Source organism: Loxodonta africana, chromosome 27 (genome assembly GCF_030014295.1).
Source record: "Loxodonta africana isolate mLoxAfr1 chromosome 27, mLoxAfr1.hap2, whole genome shotgun sequence".
Classification (NCBI taxonomy): Eukaryota; Metazoa; Chordata; class Mammalia; order Proboscidea; family Elephantidae; genus Loxodonta; species Loxodonta africana.
Genome location: NC_087368.1, coordinates 20,983,835 through 21,004,032, shown reverse-complemented (window position 1 = coordinate 21,004,032; position 20,198 = coordinate 20,983,835). Strand labels below are relative to the sequence as shown.

At 39.4% G+C, this 20,198-nt stretch overlaps 1 protein-coding gene across 1 annotated transcript in view; it reads left to right on the top strand.

Moving 5' to 3' along the window:
- Positions 1-891: 891 nt before the first annotated feature.
- Positions 892-20,198, top strand: part of ZNF385D (zinc finger protein 385D) — a gene marked incomplete at its 5' end in the record, with an annotated part of 268,425 nt that continues 249,118 nt past the window's right edge. The window contains one exon of the mRNA XM_010595557.2: positions 892-1,053. Coding sequence (XP_010593859.2) covers positions 892-1,053 — 162 coding nt within the window. The remainder of the gene's footprint in view (positions 1,054-20,198) is intronic.

Genomic DNA, 20,198 nt, shown 5'->3' with positions numbered 1-20,198 from the left:
AACAGTTTCCTAGGATTCAAACAGCCTTTAATTAGCAGCAAATTGATGTTTTGGAATGTTACCAAATTATGGGAGACTTTGAACTTTGAAGCTGAGCTTTCGTCCTTCCAGGTTCTGAGCGCAGTGGAGTCCTATAACGGGGTGAAGGTGTGTGCTTCTTTACAAAACAGCTGGCTGTGTATTAGTGTGCAAAGGGGGCGTCTTTGTTGCCATATGAGTCCCACAGCCTGCTCATTGGTGGCCTTCTAATTTCCGCCTACCCATACCTGGCAAGGAGGCAGGTAGTTTTGAGTGCTCAAAGCTGAGCAGCCCAGGGATTACTCAGTTTGTTGCACTGGGTTTGCTGGGTTTTAATCCTCTAGTTGCCAGGGCAGTAAGGTACAGCTGCCTGTGTTTGCAGTTGAGTTTCTTTTCTGTGCCAGGTTCATGTCATCTTGCTGCCAGAGCTCTGGATGTGGGGGAAAAGAGCAGTCCTGGAAAGTAATCACTCAGACTGAGTGTATTTTCTGAGCAGAAGTTGGGTTTCAAAGAGGGAGAGGTGTGCATTTGAGGGGTTTTTCTTTTGAATCCAGGAATCTTGGTTGCAGCAGATTTGTAGCTGACCCAACTCAGAGGCAATTGGGGAACAAAGGGAAGGGAAGGCCAGATTGAAGAGTGACTGCCTCTTTGAAATGTTAACTGTTATTTACATGACCAGATAGCTATAATCTGAAGAAAAGAGAGCCATTCAACTAGCTTACTCTGCCTAATGGCAAATCTGCTCATTTGGCTAGTTCCCAGTTGAGATCAATAAACTCCATGTCTTGTTTTTCCTGTGACCCATAAAACTGCCCTTTTTTGCTCAAGAGGGACCTTGGCGGTTTTTTCCATGCATGGTGTCCCTGACTGCTCTCTTCTCTCCTCTCTGCAGGTGGTACATGCCAGAGCCCTGCTCTCCCAGCCCTGGTCCGTCCACCAGCCCCTCCTTTGCAGCCATCGCTGGATATTAAACCGTTTCTTCCTTTTTCCCTTGACACTGCAGCTGCAGTCAACCTTTTTCCCAATTTTAATGCGGTAAGTACCATGGCCAAATTTGCGTCTGCCAGAGCATTGGGAAACCTTGAAGGCCCGGGGTGATTTGGTCACTACCCTCCATCTCACTGTGTCATTTATCCCATGGTTTGTCTAAAATCCATGCTGAAGTTAGCTGTCTCTGGGTGTGTAAAGTCCTCAGAGCCAAGCTCCTGTTCAAGGGAAAAGGAAAAATGATTTGATCTGACTGGATTGTTTGTGACTTGATATCTCCCCTTTAGTGTCTTCTGGGTAACATCCACAATTCTGTTTTGTTGGAATACTTACAAATTGAAATTTAATGAATTAGTTGGAGAAAGCATTGGAATTCAAGTAAATGTCTAAAACTGTAAATGTGTGTTTCTTCTATCTTGGCTATATACTTTAATTTTTAAACCTGTTTCTTCTTTTGTAATTTAATAAAGAGGATCCTGATAATCATAATAGTTACACATTTCATATAAAAAATAATTTTTTTCTCCTCCTCAGCACGAAACACATCAGGCTTCCGGTAGCGAAAGTTTTAATATATATATTTTTTTCTTCCTGCCCAACCAGGGTTGCTCAAGTTAGCCTTTCTTAAATTATTTCTCTCAGTTTTTTAGGGCTTTGTCAACAGTCTTAATCAGCATAAGTTCAATTACCCTCTTGCTTCTATTTTCACTCTTAAACATGTTTTTATAAGTTGGCAGATTCATCATATTCATTGTCTTAGTTATCTAGTGCTGCTTAAACAGGAACAGCACAAATGGGTGCCTTTAACAAATAGAAATGTATTTTATCAGAGTTTAGGAAGCTAGAAGTCTGAATTCAGGGTGCCAGCTCTAGGAGAAGGCCTTCTTTCTCTCTGGGATCTGGAGAAAGGTCCTTGTCTTTTTGAGCTTCTGTTCCTGGGTGACCTCCATGTGGCTTGGCATCTCTCTTCCCTCATCTGTCTTGCTTGTTTAATCTCTTTTATGTCTCAAAAGAGATTGACTCAAGATGCACTCTACACTAGCCCTGCCTCATTCACTTAGCAAAAACAACCCGTTCCTAAACGGGGTTATAACCACAGGCATAGAGGCTAGGATTTACATCCCATATTTTGGGAGGACGCAATTCAATCCATAATATTCACCATCATGTTTATTTTTGTACAGGCTGTGAGAGTATTCTTAGGATGGAAATTGAAAAGGTTAGAAACAAGTAAGCGACCTTGTTTAATAATGTCATCTGGTTCTGCATTCAGTAGCTTTTATAAAGCAGATCTGAGCCTGTCAACGACAGGACCTGTCAACACAACCAAAGCAAAGTGGATTACAATGGAAGGCCCCTAAATGCCCAGTGGTCTAAATAATCCAGCTTCCTTGTTGCACTGTCTTGCCCTTGTGATGGATTTTGTATTTTAATCCTGCCAGGAATTTAATTATTTTTACTTAAGAGGTAGAAGTGGTCTTATTTTCTTTAATGGTACTTTGTCACAGGGAGTTTGAATCAGCTCAGTGACAACTAAAAACGACAGTGAGATGGGACAATAAGGCGCTGTAGTTAGCTGCCACTGAGTTGACTCCGACTCATGGCAACCTTATCTATATCAGAAAGACACGTTGCCCAGTCCTGCATCATCCTCACAGTCACCAGCATGTTCAAGTCCCTCACTGGGGCTACTGTTGTACTAATCCATCTCACTGAGGGTCTTCTTAACCTTTGGTGTCCTTCTTCTTCACCAAACATGATGTCCTTCTCTAGCGATTTATCCCACCTGATGGTGTGTCCAAAGCAAGCAAGTCAGACAGTGTTCTGTTGTGATCCGTAAGGTTTCCATTGGCTAATTTTTGGAAGTGGATGGCCAGGCCTTCCTTCTTAGTCTTAGTGTGGAAGCTTCACTGAGACCTGTCTACCATGATTGACCCTGCTGGTATATAAAATACTGGTGACATAGCTTCCAGCATCATAGCAACACCCAAGCCACTACAGTGCAGCAAACTGATGGGTGATGGAGTTAGGGGCTATTCCTCAATAAAAAACAAGGGAGAATTAAAGCCATCCCTTTCCTTTTTGGAGGAGGTGAGAAATTTTCCATAGGACTCTTATTTTGAAATTGATGAACCATAAATAAAGCAGGAGGAAGATTGCATTTGCAAAGTATAGGTTTCTAATTCTGAATGTTTCAGCAAGAGTAGGGAAAAGATTTACTTAGCGTCACATTCCCTTATTCTTAGATGACTACAGTGAAGTCTCCTGGGTTCCTTTTCTCTGAGCTCCTTGACTGTCTTTCTGTGAAGTGGCGTCTTGGCATAGCCTTGCTTCGCAGACACCTGGGAGATGAGCCATCATGGAACCTTACCTGGCCTCTGACACCACTCGGCACCCTGTCACTCAGGTCCCATATGGGCTTTATAGCAGTTTAGGTGAAATTCTTGGAAGGTTGTAAAAGGCTGGGTTTAAAACTTGATTTGTTCTTTGGGAAACATTAAAATCAAAATGATTTGATTCATAGTATTTTTTGTCATTAAACAAAAATAAGTGATATGTTGAACTATATGACACTGAGCAAATCTCTAACTTCTCTGCTCCTGTTTTTCTTTAAAATAAGTTGAACCTAATGATCTTTTCCTTTGGGGGTTATACCATTGAAATACTCTAGGTGGTTTTATTTTTTTTGGGCAGGGGCAAAAGTAGCAATGCATATTGGTCAAGTGGACTCTGTAGCTAGACTGCCTAGGTTCAAATCCCAGCACTGCCACTAGCCATCAGTAGGACGTAGGGTAAGTTTCTTAACTGCCATATACCTCAGTATCTTCATCTGTACAATGGAACTAATAATGTAACCCACTTCACTGGTGTGGAGCCATGGTGGTGCAGTGGTTAAGGGCTACGACTACTAACCAAAACGTCTTTAGTTCGAATCTACCAGGTGTTCCTTCGAAAACCTATGGGGCAGCTCTATTCTGTTTTACAGGGTTGTTATGATTCGGAATTGACTCGACAGCAATATGTTGGTTTTTGGTTTGGTTTCATAGGTGTATGATAATGATTCTGTGGGTTAACATGTAAATCATTTAGAACAAGGCTTGGCATAGAGGAAACACAATTTAAGTGATAGATTTTATATATCTGTAAATAGCCAGTACACCTTTCCTATTTTGAATTTGGCAGCTCATTGACTAACTGATTGCAATAGTTTGACTTAGTTCTTTTTCCTCTTCAGTGGGTTTTGACTTGTGCTGGCATGCATTCCAGTTAAACCAAGAGGCCCCTTATTTCTAGAAAACAAACAAAAAAAAATTAAAACCATTGCCATTGAGTTGATACTCTCTCGTAGTGACCCTATAGGACAAAGTAGAATTGCCCCATAGGGTTTCCAAAGGTGTAATCTTTACAAAGCAGACAGCCACATCTTTCTCCTGAGGAGTGGCTGGTGAGTTCAAACTACCAACCTTTCAGTTAGCTGCCAAACAGTTATCAAAAAAACCAAAATACGATCTGGTTGCCATTGAGTCAATTCCTACTCATGGCCACCCTTTAGGACAGAATGGAACGGCCCCATAGGGTTTCCAAGGAGTAGCTGGTGGATTCAAAGTGCTGGCCTTTTGGTTAGCAGCTGAGCTCTTTCTTAACAACCGTGCCACCAAGGCTTATTGCCTTGCCCACTACTTATTCCCTCTCTATTTCTTTACGGTGCTAGTCAAGCTGCAGCCAACTGAGGGGTAAGCCACTCCTTCTAACTGAAAAGAATGGTTGTAAAGCCCATATCCAGGTGGCTTGGGCCTCAAATAAGGGGGTAGAGCATCTCCCTAAGTAACAGCCAGAGTTCTTGTTTTTTGTTGCAGGTATGAATCTCAATCCAAAAACTCATGGGTGTATATGAAATGTAATTTTCTGTGGCTATAACTTGATTTAATGTCTGATTCAAGGCTGGAGGGAAATGCGATCTATTTCAGTTTCAGGGCACGCTAAGGCTTTGGAATATAACAGGTTATCCAGCTGTTGGTGGGAGACTTTCTGTGGTCATCAAGTTATTTATCTGCATAAGCATTTGTGAGGTGGTCAGTACTCCAGTTAGCATGACTTTTTAGGCTCCCAGCTTTCTGCCTTTTCTGTTCCATGCATGGGATGCACAAACTCTGCGAGACAGTCTGTTGTTCTCCTGCCTAGGTGCGCCATACAGCCCTTTCTCCTTTGCCAAGAAAGCGATGAACCACTCTGCCACCTTAACAGCCTTCACCTATCTGAACTTTATAAAAAAAAAAAAAAGTCCATGAGGCTCAGAGACTGTCTGTTAGATTTCCCCCCAAGAATATGAATAGGGAATCATCTATTTGGGGCAAGGGGAGGTACAATGGTGAAGGAAAAGAAGCATAATTAGGAGGGAAAGAAAACAAATTTATGGTGAAAATAGAAACTATTCTAAGCATCCAAACAAGAAGGAACTTAATATAAGGACTTAAACCCAGAATCAAAGCTGTTGCTATCGAGTTGATTCCTACTCATAGCAACCCTGTTGGACAGAGTAGAGCTGCCCATAGGGTTTCTAAGAATGTAAATCTTGACAGAAGCAGACTGCCCCACATCTTTCTCCCTCAGAGCAGCTGGTGGGTTCAAGCTGCTGACCTTTCAGTTAGAAACTGCGCACTTAAACCACTGTGCCACCAGGGCTTCTAATATAAGGACTCGGGTGCTTACAAAACCTTTGGAAGTACAGAGCAAACAAAGGTCAGAGAAAGCTTTTGCTAGCTCTTAGTTTTTCTGCTTGCTTTCATAGAGTCGGAAACTTGCAGAAACACAGGACACCCTGTAATCCCAATTGCTTTCATCCAAATCCCATTAAATGCTTCTCTTTAATGGAATTTAAGCCTGAACACTGCTGGCAGGGATCCTTGAGTTTCCAGTGCCTGTGATATAAGGGAGAACATAGAAGAGGAAACACAGTGCTGAGTTGCCCCAATAAGGATGGGAAGGCCTGTATAGAATCACAGAGGCTGGATATCTCTGTAACCATGGGCAGGAGGCTAAACTCATTTCCTGTTCTGTAAAAAGAGAATAGCTAAATACCTCTTAGGTTTGTTATCAAAAATGAGGCTGGGTTTTAAAATGCTAGAGCTCAAGGCTGAGAATGTACTTGGGCAAGACCCTGGAATGTTGTTAAAAGGGGGAGCTAGTCGTTAAAAATAGGCTGCACTCCTTGACAATTTTGTCCCAGGATTTCATGATTTCTTTCTTATTTTTTTACCATCTAAAGTCTAGTTGTCATACAATAGTTATGACAACAAAGATTGATTAGAATATTGAAAAGGAGCCACTTTTGAAGAATGTGCTGATGGGGAGTGACTGAGAACCTGATTCCATCTCCCCTCCCCATGGCTGTATTTGTTGGTATAAGGGTTAAATGAGCAAACTGTCCTAACACACCTGCGTGGGACAGATACTCCATGGATATTGAGTCCTTCTCCCTCCCAGGAGATGAACAAGGAAGAGCAAGGAGGTCAGATAGAGGGCAAAGAGGCAGAAGAAAGGCGGATAAAAGAGAGTGGCTTTGGCTAACCTTTAATGTTACTGTTGTTGCAAGTTGTGGTCGAGTCAGCTCTGACTCATAGTGAACTTATGTATAACAGAACTCAACGTTGCTCGATCTCGTGCATTCTTCATGATCTTAGCATAGAAAATTCTGACTCTGTGCTGCTCCTCTGTGAAATCTGATTTCTTTTATAGAAATAGAGGGAGAGAGACATAGAGCGAGATTAAATCCTAGTGCCTGACTCTGCTGTCGTTCTTCCTGAATCTTGAAAGCACACACTTTCCTGAAAACTTAAGTATGGTGTTAGTTTGGGTTCCACTTAGTAGGTTCCAACGTTTTATCACTTGCCGGGGGGTCAGGGAAGTGGAGTTTATGTGATTTGCAGTAATGGTTCTTCATATGTTAGGCTGCGTACAAATCTCCTGGTGATCATGTTAAAATGGCAGTCCAAGTTCAGCAGTTCTAGGGTGGAGGCCTGAGAATCTTCACTTCTAACAATTGCCCAGGTGATGCTGTGCTGCTGGTCCATGGGCCACATTTTGAGTCCAAAGACGTTTGAACATTAGAGGTGGGAAGAGGGAAAGCCAGGAAAAAGATTAAATATATTGGACAGTTTTTACACTGCTGGGGAGAGTATTTTTCATTCATTCAACAAATATTTATTGAGGACCTATTAAAAAAAATTTTTTTTTTTTTTTTTTAATGGGGATCAGCAGTGAAACTAAAAGACTGAATCTTTGCAATGGTGGAACGTTCTTATGTTTGTGTGGTGGGACATTTGTGTGGTGGGATGTTGAGGAGATAACAGATGCCGAAATTTGAGGTATTAGGAGCTTCAGCTCTGCCTCAAGCGTGATCCTTCTGTGGTTGTTTTGGTTCCCAGGAATATGTACTATGAGTCTCACTTGTAGGCTTACATTGTTCAGGACCTTGATTATAGCTTTCACTTACTAAGTGCTTCCAGTATGCCAGGTTGGTGCTCAGCACTTTACGTGCATTATCCCTTGCATCTCAACTAGTTTAAGACTAACCTTTTCCTATGGATTATTATTTAACTTTTATACATGTCAGTCCCAAAAGTGATGGCAAGAAAAGTGCACGAGTGAGTTTTTTAATCCATGTATTCACTGAATGATTTCTTCATTCTACAAACTTTTGAGTTCCACCAAATAATTCTACTTATCGAAAAACATGCCTACTGAAAGTACCTCTTTTCAAAAGCCTCTGTTAAAACATAGTAGTGATAGATATGATGGGGAGGATGATAAGGGAGAAGGGGTAATTAATCTCTTCCTGCTTCAGTCACTGGGTGTTTATTAAGTACCATGTGTCTGATTGGAAATCATGGTAACATAGTGGTTAAGAGCTATGGCTGCTAACCAAAAGGTTGGCAGTTCGATTCCACCAGGTGCTCCTTGGAAACTCCATGGTGCAGTTCTGCTCTGTCCTATAGGGTTGCTATGAGTTGGAATCGACTCAACAACAGTGGGTTATGTGCCTCATATTATAGTAGACACTAGAAACACAACAACAACAGTAAGAAAAAGAAGATGAAGAAGAGAAGGAGGAAGAAGAGGGGCAGGAGAAATGGTCCTAATAGCTATGGAGCTGGCAGAGTTTATTAGCCACTTCTTAAATATTGTCTTCCATCAGCTACTGGTAAAGCATCTAGATGATAAAATACTATATCAGATAGTAAGCTGTATGGGAGGAGGAATTCTATCTATATATCTATATTCAATAAATGGTTGAATGAAAAGGTTAAATCATTCTGTAAAGAACTCTATAATTAAGTGCTTAAGTAAAGTCATTTAAAAATGAGTACAGAGAGTCCTCAACTTAAGAAGGGGTTCTGCTCTGATGACTCTATCATAAGTTGGTTCTGACATAAGTTGAATACCTCTTGTGTATTGGTCCTTGTCTCTTCTTTGTAAAAATTGTTGATTTTATGCCAACTGCTCCTTTAACTGCCTCTAAAATCCTATACTTATCCTTAACGGTTATTGAAATGGTTGAACAACACAGTCCTTCCTCACATGCTATTTTGCCAACTTTCTTTCCATTATCATAGGCCTTAGTGGTTTTCGTCTTTATATCCACGTCTATAGCCTTCCTCACCTTCTTTTTGGGATTAGAACTTGCAGTGGCATGACTTCTTTTGCTAGACATATTGTTGGAGGTATAAGTAGTACATGTGTTACAGTCAGATAATCTTGAATAACTTGGCTTCAGATTAACAACTGATGTTTCTGTTGGTACAAAATGGTCAATAAGATCACACAGTAGATCTGGTCTACAATGAAGTTGGCATCAGTGTCATAACAATGAAGTCGGAGTCCTAAGGGTTGTTGGGTGCATGTGCAATTCAATTATATATGTCTTTAGAGTTAAACATTGCCCAACTTTCTATACATTGTGATTCCCCATGCTGACAACAACTTCATTGTAGCTTGCTGTGTGGCAGTGTTTTGAACAAGAAGGTGAAGGAAGGCTAAATGGTAAAGGTGAAGTTTGATTTGGGATCTGAGAGCAGCTCCATATTTACCCTGTTTGTAAAAGTAGCCATAGTTCAAGTCCTGGACCTGTACATAGCAAAGACTCAACTCATATTTCTTGAATGAATGAGTAGTGGATAGATAGATGATAGTTAGATAGACAGACAGGAAAAAAAAAAGTGACAGATAATTAATACAAGAGAAATAGCCATAGGAGTTGTACCATAAGAAAAGTAATTGAAGAAAGTATCTCAATTAAAAAAAAAAAAATCCAAGATTCATTATTTTCATAGACCAGATTGCTTGTATCTAATGCATGTTATCATTTAAGCAGTTTTTAGTAAGTATGAAGCTGTCTCCTTAATCTGCATCTATAAGTTCATGTAGACTCATGTGTTTTTTTCACTCTGGCTATTTGAAAGGACGATAAGGTAAAAATCCTAGTGGTTGCCTGTCGAATATACTGTAATATCTGCCCTATATATTACTCATCAACTATTTAATGTAGTTACTGAGAGAGTCAGATTAAGAAATAGAACAAATATATTGGTTTTGATAATAAAGATTTAACACATTATTAGATTAACCACATAAAGGAAAAAAATACATAGAATGTGTGTTATGCAGGAAGGGCTATCATGAGAATAAAATATTGGTAAGACACTTGAGAACTTTCAGAGGGACATGCTTAACATATAGAGCTTATTCTAGAACTGTAGCTAAAGTGTACATTTATAATAATGGGGAAGGATGACAAAACTATGTGGAACCCACAACATTAGAAAATTAATGTAATCCACCACATACATACAGTGAAAGCAAAGAGTTATGTGATCATCTCAATCAACACAGAAAAGCATTTGATAAAGTCCAATACCCATCCCTGATTTAAAAAAAAAAAAAAAAAACTCAATAAAATAGGAATCGAATGGAAATTCCTCAACATAATAAAGGGTATCTGATACAAAACCAATATCCAACATCAATCTCAACAAAGAGAGCCTAGAAGTATTCACCCTGAGAACAAGAACAAGAGAAGGATGCCCTTTATTACCACTCCTATGTAACATTGTGCTGGAAGTCCTAGCTAGAGCAGTAAGGCAAGAAAAAGAAATAAAGGGCATCCAAATTGGGAAGGAAGAAGTAGAACTAGCCCTTTTCATAGATGATATGTCCTATACATAGAGAACCCCAAAGATTCCACAAGAAAACTACTGGAACTGATAGGAAGATTCAGCAGAGTAGCAGGATACAAGATCAACATACAAAAATCAGTTGGATTCCTATATACGAACAAAGAGAACTTCGAAAAGGAAATTAGGAAAACAATACCATTTATAATTGCCCCCCCCCCAAATAAAATACTTAGAAATAAATCTGGCCAGGGATATAAAAGACCTAAAAACAGAAAACTGCAAAACACTATTGCAAGAAACCAAAAGAGACCTACATGCTCATGAGTAGAAAGACTCACATTGTGAAAATGTCAATTCTACCCAAAGTGATGTACAGATATAATGCAGTCCTGATCCAAAAATCAGCAGCATTCTTTAACGAGATAAAAAGACTAATCACCAACTTCACATGGAAAGGAAAGAGGCCTCAGATAAGCAAAACATTATTGAAGATAAAATAGGAGCCCTCATACTACCTGATCTCAGACACGGTAGTCAAAATAGCCTGACACAGCTACGATGGCAGACACATAGACTAATGGAACAGAATCAAGAACCCAGATGTAAATCCATCCACCTATGATCAGCTGATCTTTGAAAAAGGACCATAGTCTATTAAATGGGGAAAAGAGAGTCTTTTTAACAATGCACTGCTGGTGGGAATGTAAAACAATACAACTCGATGGCACTGGGTCTGGGTTACTATTGAAAACGATATGGCTAGAAATAGAAATAGCTAGAAATAGAAATACCATACGATCCAGGAATCCCACTCCTAGGAATATATCCTCAAGAAATAAGAGCCGTCACACAAATAGACATATGCATACCCATGTTCACTGCAGCATTATTCATGATAGCAAAAAGATGGCAACAACCTAAGTGCTGATCACCAGATGAATGAATAAAATAAATTATGGTACATATACACAAGGCAATACTATACAGCGATAAAGAACAATGATGAATCCACAAAACATTTCATAACATGAATGAATCTGGAGGGTATTTTTCTGAGTGATATAAGTCAATCAAAAAAGGAAAAATTCTGTATGAGACCACAATTATAAAAACCCAAAAAAAGGTTTACACACAGAAAAAAACAATCTTTAATGGTTACGAGGGAGGGTAGGGGTGTGAAGAGGAAAAGCGCTAACTAGGTAATAGACAAAAGTTAACTTTGGTAAAAGGAAAGACAACACACAATATAGGGGAAGTCAGCACAACTTGACCAAGACAAAGCCATAGGAGCTTCCTAGACATATCCAGACACCTTGAGGAGCTGAGTTACTGGGGCTGAGGGCTGGGGACCATGGTTTTAGGGGACATCTAGGTTAATTGACATAACATAGTTCATAAGGAAAATGTTCTAAGTCCTTTAGTGAATAGCTTGTGGGATCTTAAAAGCTTGCAAGCTGCCATCTAAAATACATCTATTGGAGACCAATATAGGTGTAAAAATTCTCAACAAAATTTTAGCCAATAGAATTTAGCAGCATATCAAAAAAAAATAATACTCCATGACCAAATGGGATCCATACCAGGTATGCAAGGATGGTTCAATAATAGAGAATCAATCAATGTAATCCACCACATAAATAAAAGAAACACATGATCATCTCAATCAGCACAGAAAAGGTATTTGTTAAAGTCTGACACCCACTCCTGATAAAAATTCTCAGAGAAATACAAATAGAAGGGAAATTCCTTGATATAATAAACAGCATCTATACAAAACCAATATCTAACATCATTCTCAATGGAGAGAGACTAAAAGCATTCCCCCAAGAATGGGAACAAGACAAGTTGCCCTTTATCACCACTCCTTTGTACTATTGTGCAGAAAGTTCCAGCTAGAACAACAAGGCAAGAGAAAGAAATAAAGGGCATTCAAATTGGGAAGGAAGAAGTAAAACTATGCCTATTCACAGATGATATGATCCTATACATAGAAAACCCCAAAGATTCCACAAGAAAACTACTGGAACTAATAGAAGAATTCAGAAAGTTGCAGGATACAAGATCAACATACAAAAGTCACTTGGATTCTTATACACCAACAAAGAGAATTTTGAAAAGGAAATCAGGAAAACAATACCATTTATAATTGCCCCTAAAAAATAAAATTGACAGGGATCACAATAGAGGGTCCTGGACAGAGCTGGAAAAAATGTAGAACAAAATTCTAACTCAAAAAAGAAAGACCAGACTTGCTGGCCTGACAGAGAATGGAGAAACCCTGAGAGTACGGCCCCCGGAAACCCTATCAGCTCGGTAACAAAGTCACTCTTGAGGTCCACCTTTCAGGGAAAGATTGAACAGGCCCATAAAATGAAACGAGACTAAAGGGGCACACCAGCCCTTGGTCAAGGACTAGAAGGCAAGAGTGGACAGGAAAGCTGGTAATAGGGAACCCAAAGTTAAGAAGGGAGAGTTTTGGCATTTTGTGGGGTTCTTAACCAATGTCGTAAAACAATATATGTACTAACTATTTAGTGAGAAACTAGTTCTGCAAACCTTCATCTAAAGTACAATAAAAAGAAAAAAAAAAAGAAAAGGAAATACTTAGGAATAAATCTGACCAGAGACATAAAAGAGCTATACAACGAAAATTACAAAACAGTATCACAAGAAACAAAAAAAGACCTACACAGATGGAAACACATACCATGTTCATGGATGGGAAGACCCAGCATTATGAAAATGTCAATTTTACCCAAAGTGATCTACAAATATAATGCAATCCTGATCCAAATACCAACAACATTCTTTAACAAGATGGAAAAACTAATGGCACTAGGTTTTTTTTTTTTTTTTTAACTTTATATGGAATGGAAAGAAAAAAATCTTTGATGGTTGGGGAGGCGAAATCGTCAATTAAATAGTTGTTGTTAGATACGTCCAGTCAGTTCCAACTCATAGTGACCCTATGTACAACAGAACAAAACACTGCCCGGTCCTGCACCATCCTCACAATTGTTGTTATGTTTGAGCCCATTGTTGCAGCCACTGTGTCAGTCCATCTCATTGAGGGTCTTCCTCTTTTTCACTGACCTTCTACTTTACCAAACATGATGTCCTTTTCCAAGGACTGATTCCTCCTGATAACATTTGCAAAGTACATGAGAAGTAGCCTCGCCATATCTGCTTCTAAGTAGCACTCTGTTTATACTTCTTCCAGTACAGATTGGTTTGTTTTTTGGCTGAATGTGGTTTATTCAATATTCTTCACCAACACCACAATTCAAAGGCATCAGTTCTTCTTCAGTCTTCCTTATTCATCGTCCAGCTCCTGCATGCATGTGAGGTGATTGAAAACACCATGGCTTGGGTCAGGCACACCTTAATCTTCAAGGTGACATCCCTGCTTTTTAACACTTTAAAGAGGTCTTTTGCAGCAGGTTTGCCCAGTGCAATGTGTCTTTTGATCTCTTGACTGCTGCTTCCATGAGTGTTGATTCTGGATCCAACTAAAATGAAATCCTTGACAACTCCCATCTTTTCCCCATTTATCATGATGTTGTTAATTGGTTTATTTGTTTTTGTTTTCTTTATGTTGAGGTATAATCCATACTGAAGGCTGTGGTCTTTGATTTTCATCAGTAATTGCTTCAAGCTCTCTTCACTTTTAGCAAGCAAGATTGTGTCATCTGCATAATGCAGGTTGTTAATCAGTCTTCCTCCAATTCTGATGCCCTGTTCTTCTTCATATAGTTCAGCTTCTTGGATTCTTTGCTCAGCATGTAGATTGAATAGGTGTGGTGAAAGGATATAACCCTGATGCACACCTTTTCAGACTTTAAACCGTGCAGTATCCCCATGCAGTATCCCCTTGTTCTGTTTGAAAGACTGCCTCTTGATCTATATACAGGTTCCTCATGAGTGCAATTACGTGTTCTGGAATTCCCGTTCTTTGCAATGTTATCCATAATTTGTTATGATCCACAGAGTCAAATGCCTTAGTATAGTGAATAAAACACAGGTAAACATCTTTCTGATATTCTCTGCTTCCAGCCAGTATCCATCTGACATCAGCAATGATATCCCTGGTTCCAAGTACTCTTCTGAAACCAGCTTGAATTTCTGACAGTTCCTGTCGATATACTGCTGCAGCCACTTTTGAATGATCTTCAGTAAAATTTACCTGAGTGTGATATTAATACTAGTAGATAAGTGTTAACTTTGGTGAAGGGAAAGACAGTGCACAACATAGGGGAAGTTGGCACAACATGACCAAGACAAAGTCATAGAAGCTTTATAAACACATCCAAACTCCCTGAGCGACTGAGTTACTGGGGCTGAAGCCTGGCAGCCATGGTCACGGGGGTCATCTAGGTCAACTGGTATAAAAAATTCATAAAGAAAATGTTCTACATCCAACTTTGGTGAGTAGCATCTGGAGTCTTAAAAGGTTGTGAGTGGCCATCTAAGATACATTTACTGGTCCCATCCCATGTGTGGGAAAGGAGAATGAAGAAAACTAAAGACACAAGGGAAATATCAGTCCAAATAGCTAATGGACCACAAGGACCACAGCCTCCACCACTGAGCCCAGAAGTACTAGATGATGCCTGGCTACCACCACCAACTGCTCTGACAGGGATCACAATAGAGGTTTCCGGATAGAGCCGGAGAAAAATGTAGAACAAAATTCAAATTCACAAAAAAAGACCAGACTTACTGGTCTGACAGAGACTAAGAACCCTCGAGACTATGGTCCCTGGACACCCTGCTAACTCGGAACTGAAGCCACTCCCTAAGTCCACCTTTCAGCCAAAGATTAGATAGACCTATAAAACAAACAACACATGTGAGGAACGTGATTCTTAGTGCAATCAAGTATATGAGTTGAAATGGGCAACATCTGCCCAAAAGAAAGACAAAAAGGCAGGAAGGAAAAGGAGATGTGGACGAATGGACATGGGGAAATGGTGTGAAAAGGGAAAGGGGGAGAGTGTTGATACATTGTGGGGATTGCAACCAATGTCACGAAACTGTGTAAATGTTTGAATGAGAAACTAATTTGCATAGTAAACTTTCACCTAAAACACACACACATACACACAAACTGTAGAACCCAAAAAGAAAATTTGAAATTCAATTTTTTATTATCCTTGGCAATAAACTCTTAAGTACCTTCACTTCCGCCATCTTTATAATGGAAATTTTACCGCGTTTTATTGACACACTTTGTTTCCTTTCAAAAATGGATCATTGCTCCCCTCTGTGGCTCTGCATTTTGTTACGTGCTCAAACTTTGGGAATGTTCCCATCACTCACCTCATTCTTTCTTCCCACCGTCACCCCCTCACTGCAGCACTAAAAGTAAAAAGTGATCAGAGTTATGGAAACAGTGGTTAGGTATCCTTCCATTTGTTCTCTTCAAAGGATTATTAATTAAATTCAGTTTGCACATTCATAATTGCTCTGAGTTGTTTTTTTCTTTTTTTTTAAGGCACTGCTGCTGTCACTAAAATTTGTAGGAAGCCAGGGAAAATTATGAGTGGAAAAATAACCCTGCCTTTCTTAGACACCACTGGTAGAGGGGTGGAATGTTTGTGAGGTGGAAAATACCACAGTAAATATGGTATCGATTGCTATGGTCTTTGTCCTTTGAAGATGGATGTAGCAGATTGCTGCTTAGTTCTGTGCATTAGTTGTGTCATATTTATCTAGTAAAAGCCTCCTAAGAAGCATATGCTTATGAAGTCTTCTTTTATTATATGTTTTCACACTGAAACAAATATCTAAGCATGTTTGCTGAGCCCCAGGGCTTGCTGTGAAACAGAAAGTTTATAAAAGTGAAGCCTATGATAATGACCCCAAAGCACAAACTGTCTGAAATATAGGATATCCAGACTTGGGAATAAAAGCGTAAACGAATCTATAATACATGAATATTTCTTAATACTTTTTTACTTTTTAAATAGGCAATACATTTTCCTGTAATCCAAAACACTCAGTCCTCCACTCTTAAGTGACAATCCATGTGATAAATGACTTTGGTGTCTATTTTTCCAGAGATATTCTGATGCCTGAGTATATTTATTGTTCCTCTTTCATTAAAGACAAGCATAACACACATTCTATGTAGTTTTTTTCTTTTTTGCTTTATGTGGTCAATCAAATATAATAATGCCCTGAAGTTTTATTCTTGTAAGGGATACATTTGGCCTGTTTTTTAGACTGACTTTCCTACTAATTTGATTCTGAGCAAATAAGGGGACCTGAATAAGAAGGTATGTAATCTCTTATCCCTAGACATTTTATGATCCAGTACTCCTTTTTGGAAATCCACATTCCACACTTAGATACAGACATTTTAGAAATGAAAAGAACTTTTTTAGAGTTAATCTGTTTCTACCCTAACTCATGTATTTTATAGATAAACCTAGAGTGATTGAGAGTGTCAAACAAAATTTCATAACTAGTGAATGCCAGAGCACGCAGGTAGTGTGGCCGAGTGGTCTAAGGCACAGGCAGGCTCCAGTCTCTTCAGAGGTGTGGGTTCGAATCCCACCGCTGCCAGACCAGAGTTTTGTAAACCCTGGTGGGATAGTGGTTAAGTGCCATGTCTGCTAACCAAAAGGTTGACAGTTCAAATCCAACAGGCGCTCCTTGGAAACTCTGTGGGGCAGTTCTACTCTGTCCTCTAAGGTTGCTATGAGTTGGAATTGACTCTAAGGCAGTGGGTGTGTGTTAAATGCCAGAGCTAGGGTAAATTGCGTCTTTCAGCTTCTATTTCTTAAGAGTATGCTAATAACAGAATCAAAATAAGCAAAAAAGGACTTTTAGGGCCATGTGATCTACCAGACCACACATAACAGAATCTACTCTAAGTTTCTGACAAACAAACCAGCTTTTTTTTTCTTGACCATCTCCAGTGATGGTAAATAAGCCTATACCTGGAGAAGAGAGACTATATCATCGGTCATGTACACTGGTATTGGGAAGTTCTCTATTTGGAGCCAAATTAGCCCCCCCTGTAATTCCCTGTCATCGATTCTAGTCTACCTATTTCCGCTCCCATATTTAAAGCAACTGTTCTTTGGACAACCCTATGGGAAGCTCAACTCTGTCCTATAGGGTCGCTGTGAGTCAGAATTGACTCGACAGCAAGTTTTGGGTTTATTCTTTGAATATGGTTGCCAGAGCAGTCTCCATCCTGCCCAGCTTTTCTGAGGGTAATACAGTATGTGGAGATCCTTTTCAGAAATATTCTGAACTACTAGCCATACTGTAAATGAGGGCTATTCCTCTGGGTAACTATTTCTATAAATACATCCTGAGCATGGCATTTGTCTACCCATCTTCCCCACTAGTCCATGTCCTTAGCCACCTGTGTCGCCAAAGCCTGTCCTACTGCCTAGAACTTAGTAGGTGTTAGACAAATTACTTTAGAATGAATAAACCAAGAATGAAGATAATTTGATGTGTGGTGGCTAAAAGAAAGCTATATGTGACTAAGCATAATTATCATCATTATTGCATTAACTCATTTATTAAATATTAATATCTGCTGAGTGTTTACTATATGCCTAGGTATAGGTAAGTAATATATGTGTGCTGAATTAGTACATGGTGAATAGATATCGTCATTAAGTTCTCATACTGAAATATTAAAACACTGGTTAATAGTGGGCATCATGTTTTCCATGGTACGGTTTTTGATGATCCTGTCTTTTACTTATTCATCATTTTACTTTACTTTGTTCTGTGGCCTTTGATTTTACTCCTGACGCGTAACCTCTTGCAAGTATATGCCACTGGTCACTAACTAGCTCCAAAACGGAGTGGGTTCATTTATCCACGTAGTATATAAGGAACACTTACTACATAGTTTCTATTATGTTCTGTAGGAAGCATAACTTTGAATGAGAACTTTTTTTTTTTTTTGGACTGGGGGTTTTCCGAGTCATTTGGCTTATGGTCTTGTTAGGTGCTTACAAATATGTCTTAAATATTGAAAATACTAATAAATGTGCATATTTTGCTATTTCAAACTTACTAAGTCAATTTGCCAGTAAACTTGGTAGATTCTTGTTAAGTGTTGGTAGCATTCTACTCTTAGAGTCGGTGAGTATATATTTCTCTCCCCTTCCCCTACAACCTTGCTACCATGTGGTCTGTTGTGATGTGACTCCCCAACCAAGCCTCACACATAAATGCAAACTTTTATTAGCAAGCATGTTAGAACTGGTTCTACAAAGTATTCTCATGAGCCCAGTAGCCTTGGCACACTCTATGTAGCATCTTCCATAAAAACTTCACACTTAAGTGGCTGCAGTAGTCATCTGACAGCAGAATCAGCAAGGCTTCTTTTTGGTTTAGGCAGCCAAGTCTTTGATAAATTGGAGTAACATGACCAAATAAGTTCCAGTCCCAGATGGCCACACCAGATTCTAGACCTGGGATCACCAGAGACTTACACATTATTTATGCAAGGATGACAGTGCCTGTACTTGATAGTAGCCAGCCACATATTCTTGAAACCGCTCATTGTTCCAATGAAAAGTTAGTCCAACATATGTTGTTTAAATGAGCATATCTTTTGCTGCTGATGTACATAGGGATATTTGAAAAACGTCTCCTCAAAGCCTTCTGCTTAGAGTGCTTCAAAGCAAACTACCCCTAGAGCGTAGAGTGAAGTTAAGCAATACATCATTTGTATTGATATATTACCAAGTAAATTAAAACAGCATAATTTTGCACTGCCAAGGATGGCAAGATATGAATTAATATTAAGAGAGATTAAAATTAATACCCAGCATATGCCTTTTTATAAAGAAATATTTATCAAAGACCCTACGGAGCACAGTTTTACCCAGACACACGTGAGGTCACCTTGAATAGTTGGAATGGACTTGACAGTAACTGCTTTGGGTTTTGCTGTTGTTTTTTTTTTAATAATCCATTAGTGGAGTAATACTAATGTAGTCCACTACTAAGTGACAAGGGCTGTAGGGAAGACACTTTTACACACGTTGTTTTGTAAATCTGATTTCTTTTTTTAAGAGCCGTGCACAGTGTAGGTATTACCTGAACGTTATAGGTAAGGACACTGAGCTGAGCTCTGAGAGAGAAAATGAATTGCCACAAATCAGACAAATAGTGCATCGCTGAATCCCGGCTAGATTTCAGGTTCAGTGATCCAAGTCCAGTGCAATTCCATCTACAGTCTAGCTAGCTGGTCTCTTGCCTGCAAACTGTTGTAGTCTCTTTAATCAGCTGGCAGGCCCTTGGCACACTATAATCGCTAATTAACTGAACAGTCTGTAGTCCCTCAGAAGATTTAACTCTAAGAAAGGAAGCTATTTCATGAACAAGATTCTGGCTGTGACTGGATTATTATGAAAAAGAACATCTGGCACCTCAATGGACTGTATATTATGTCATCCTCAGAAGACGTTTTGTTGCATCTGGACAATCATTGTTAGGGGAATAAGTAATTTTAAGTGGTATAAAATAAAAGTCCATTCCTGTGATAGAAACAATGAAGGCTTTTTAAGACTCAAGATCAGTCTGCACCAGAGGACACCCAAAAGTATGTCAAGACTAAACTTAAGGTCTAGAAGATTTGAACCCTGTGTTTCATACTTCCTTATCTGCAGCCTGAGAAAAAACCCGGAGTCCGTACTTCATCATCTGTAAAACCAGAAGAGATAACCTCGGTGGTTAAACAATCGGCTGCTAACGCAAAGGTTGGCAGTTTGAATCCACCCAGAGGTATTTTGGAAGAAAGGCCTGGTGATCTGCTTCAAAAAGATAACAACCGTAGAAAATCCTATTGAGCACAGTTCATGAAAAATAAGGGGATACCGTAGATCAACTTGATGCAACTGGCTTGTTTGTATTTAAAACTAGAATAATCATATTGACCTCTTAAAAAAAAAAAGAAACATTGCCATTGAGTCAATTCTGACTCATCGCGACCCTGTAGGACAGAGCAGAACTGTCCCATAGGGTCTCCAAGGAGCAGCT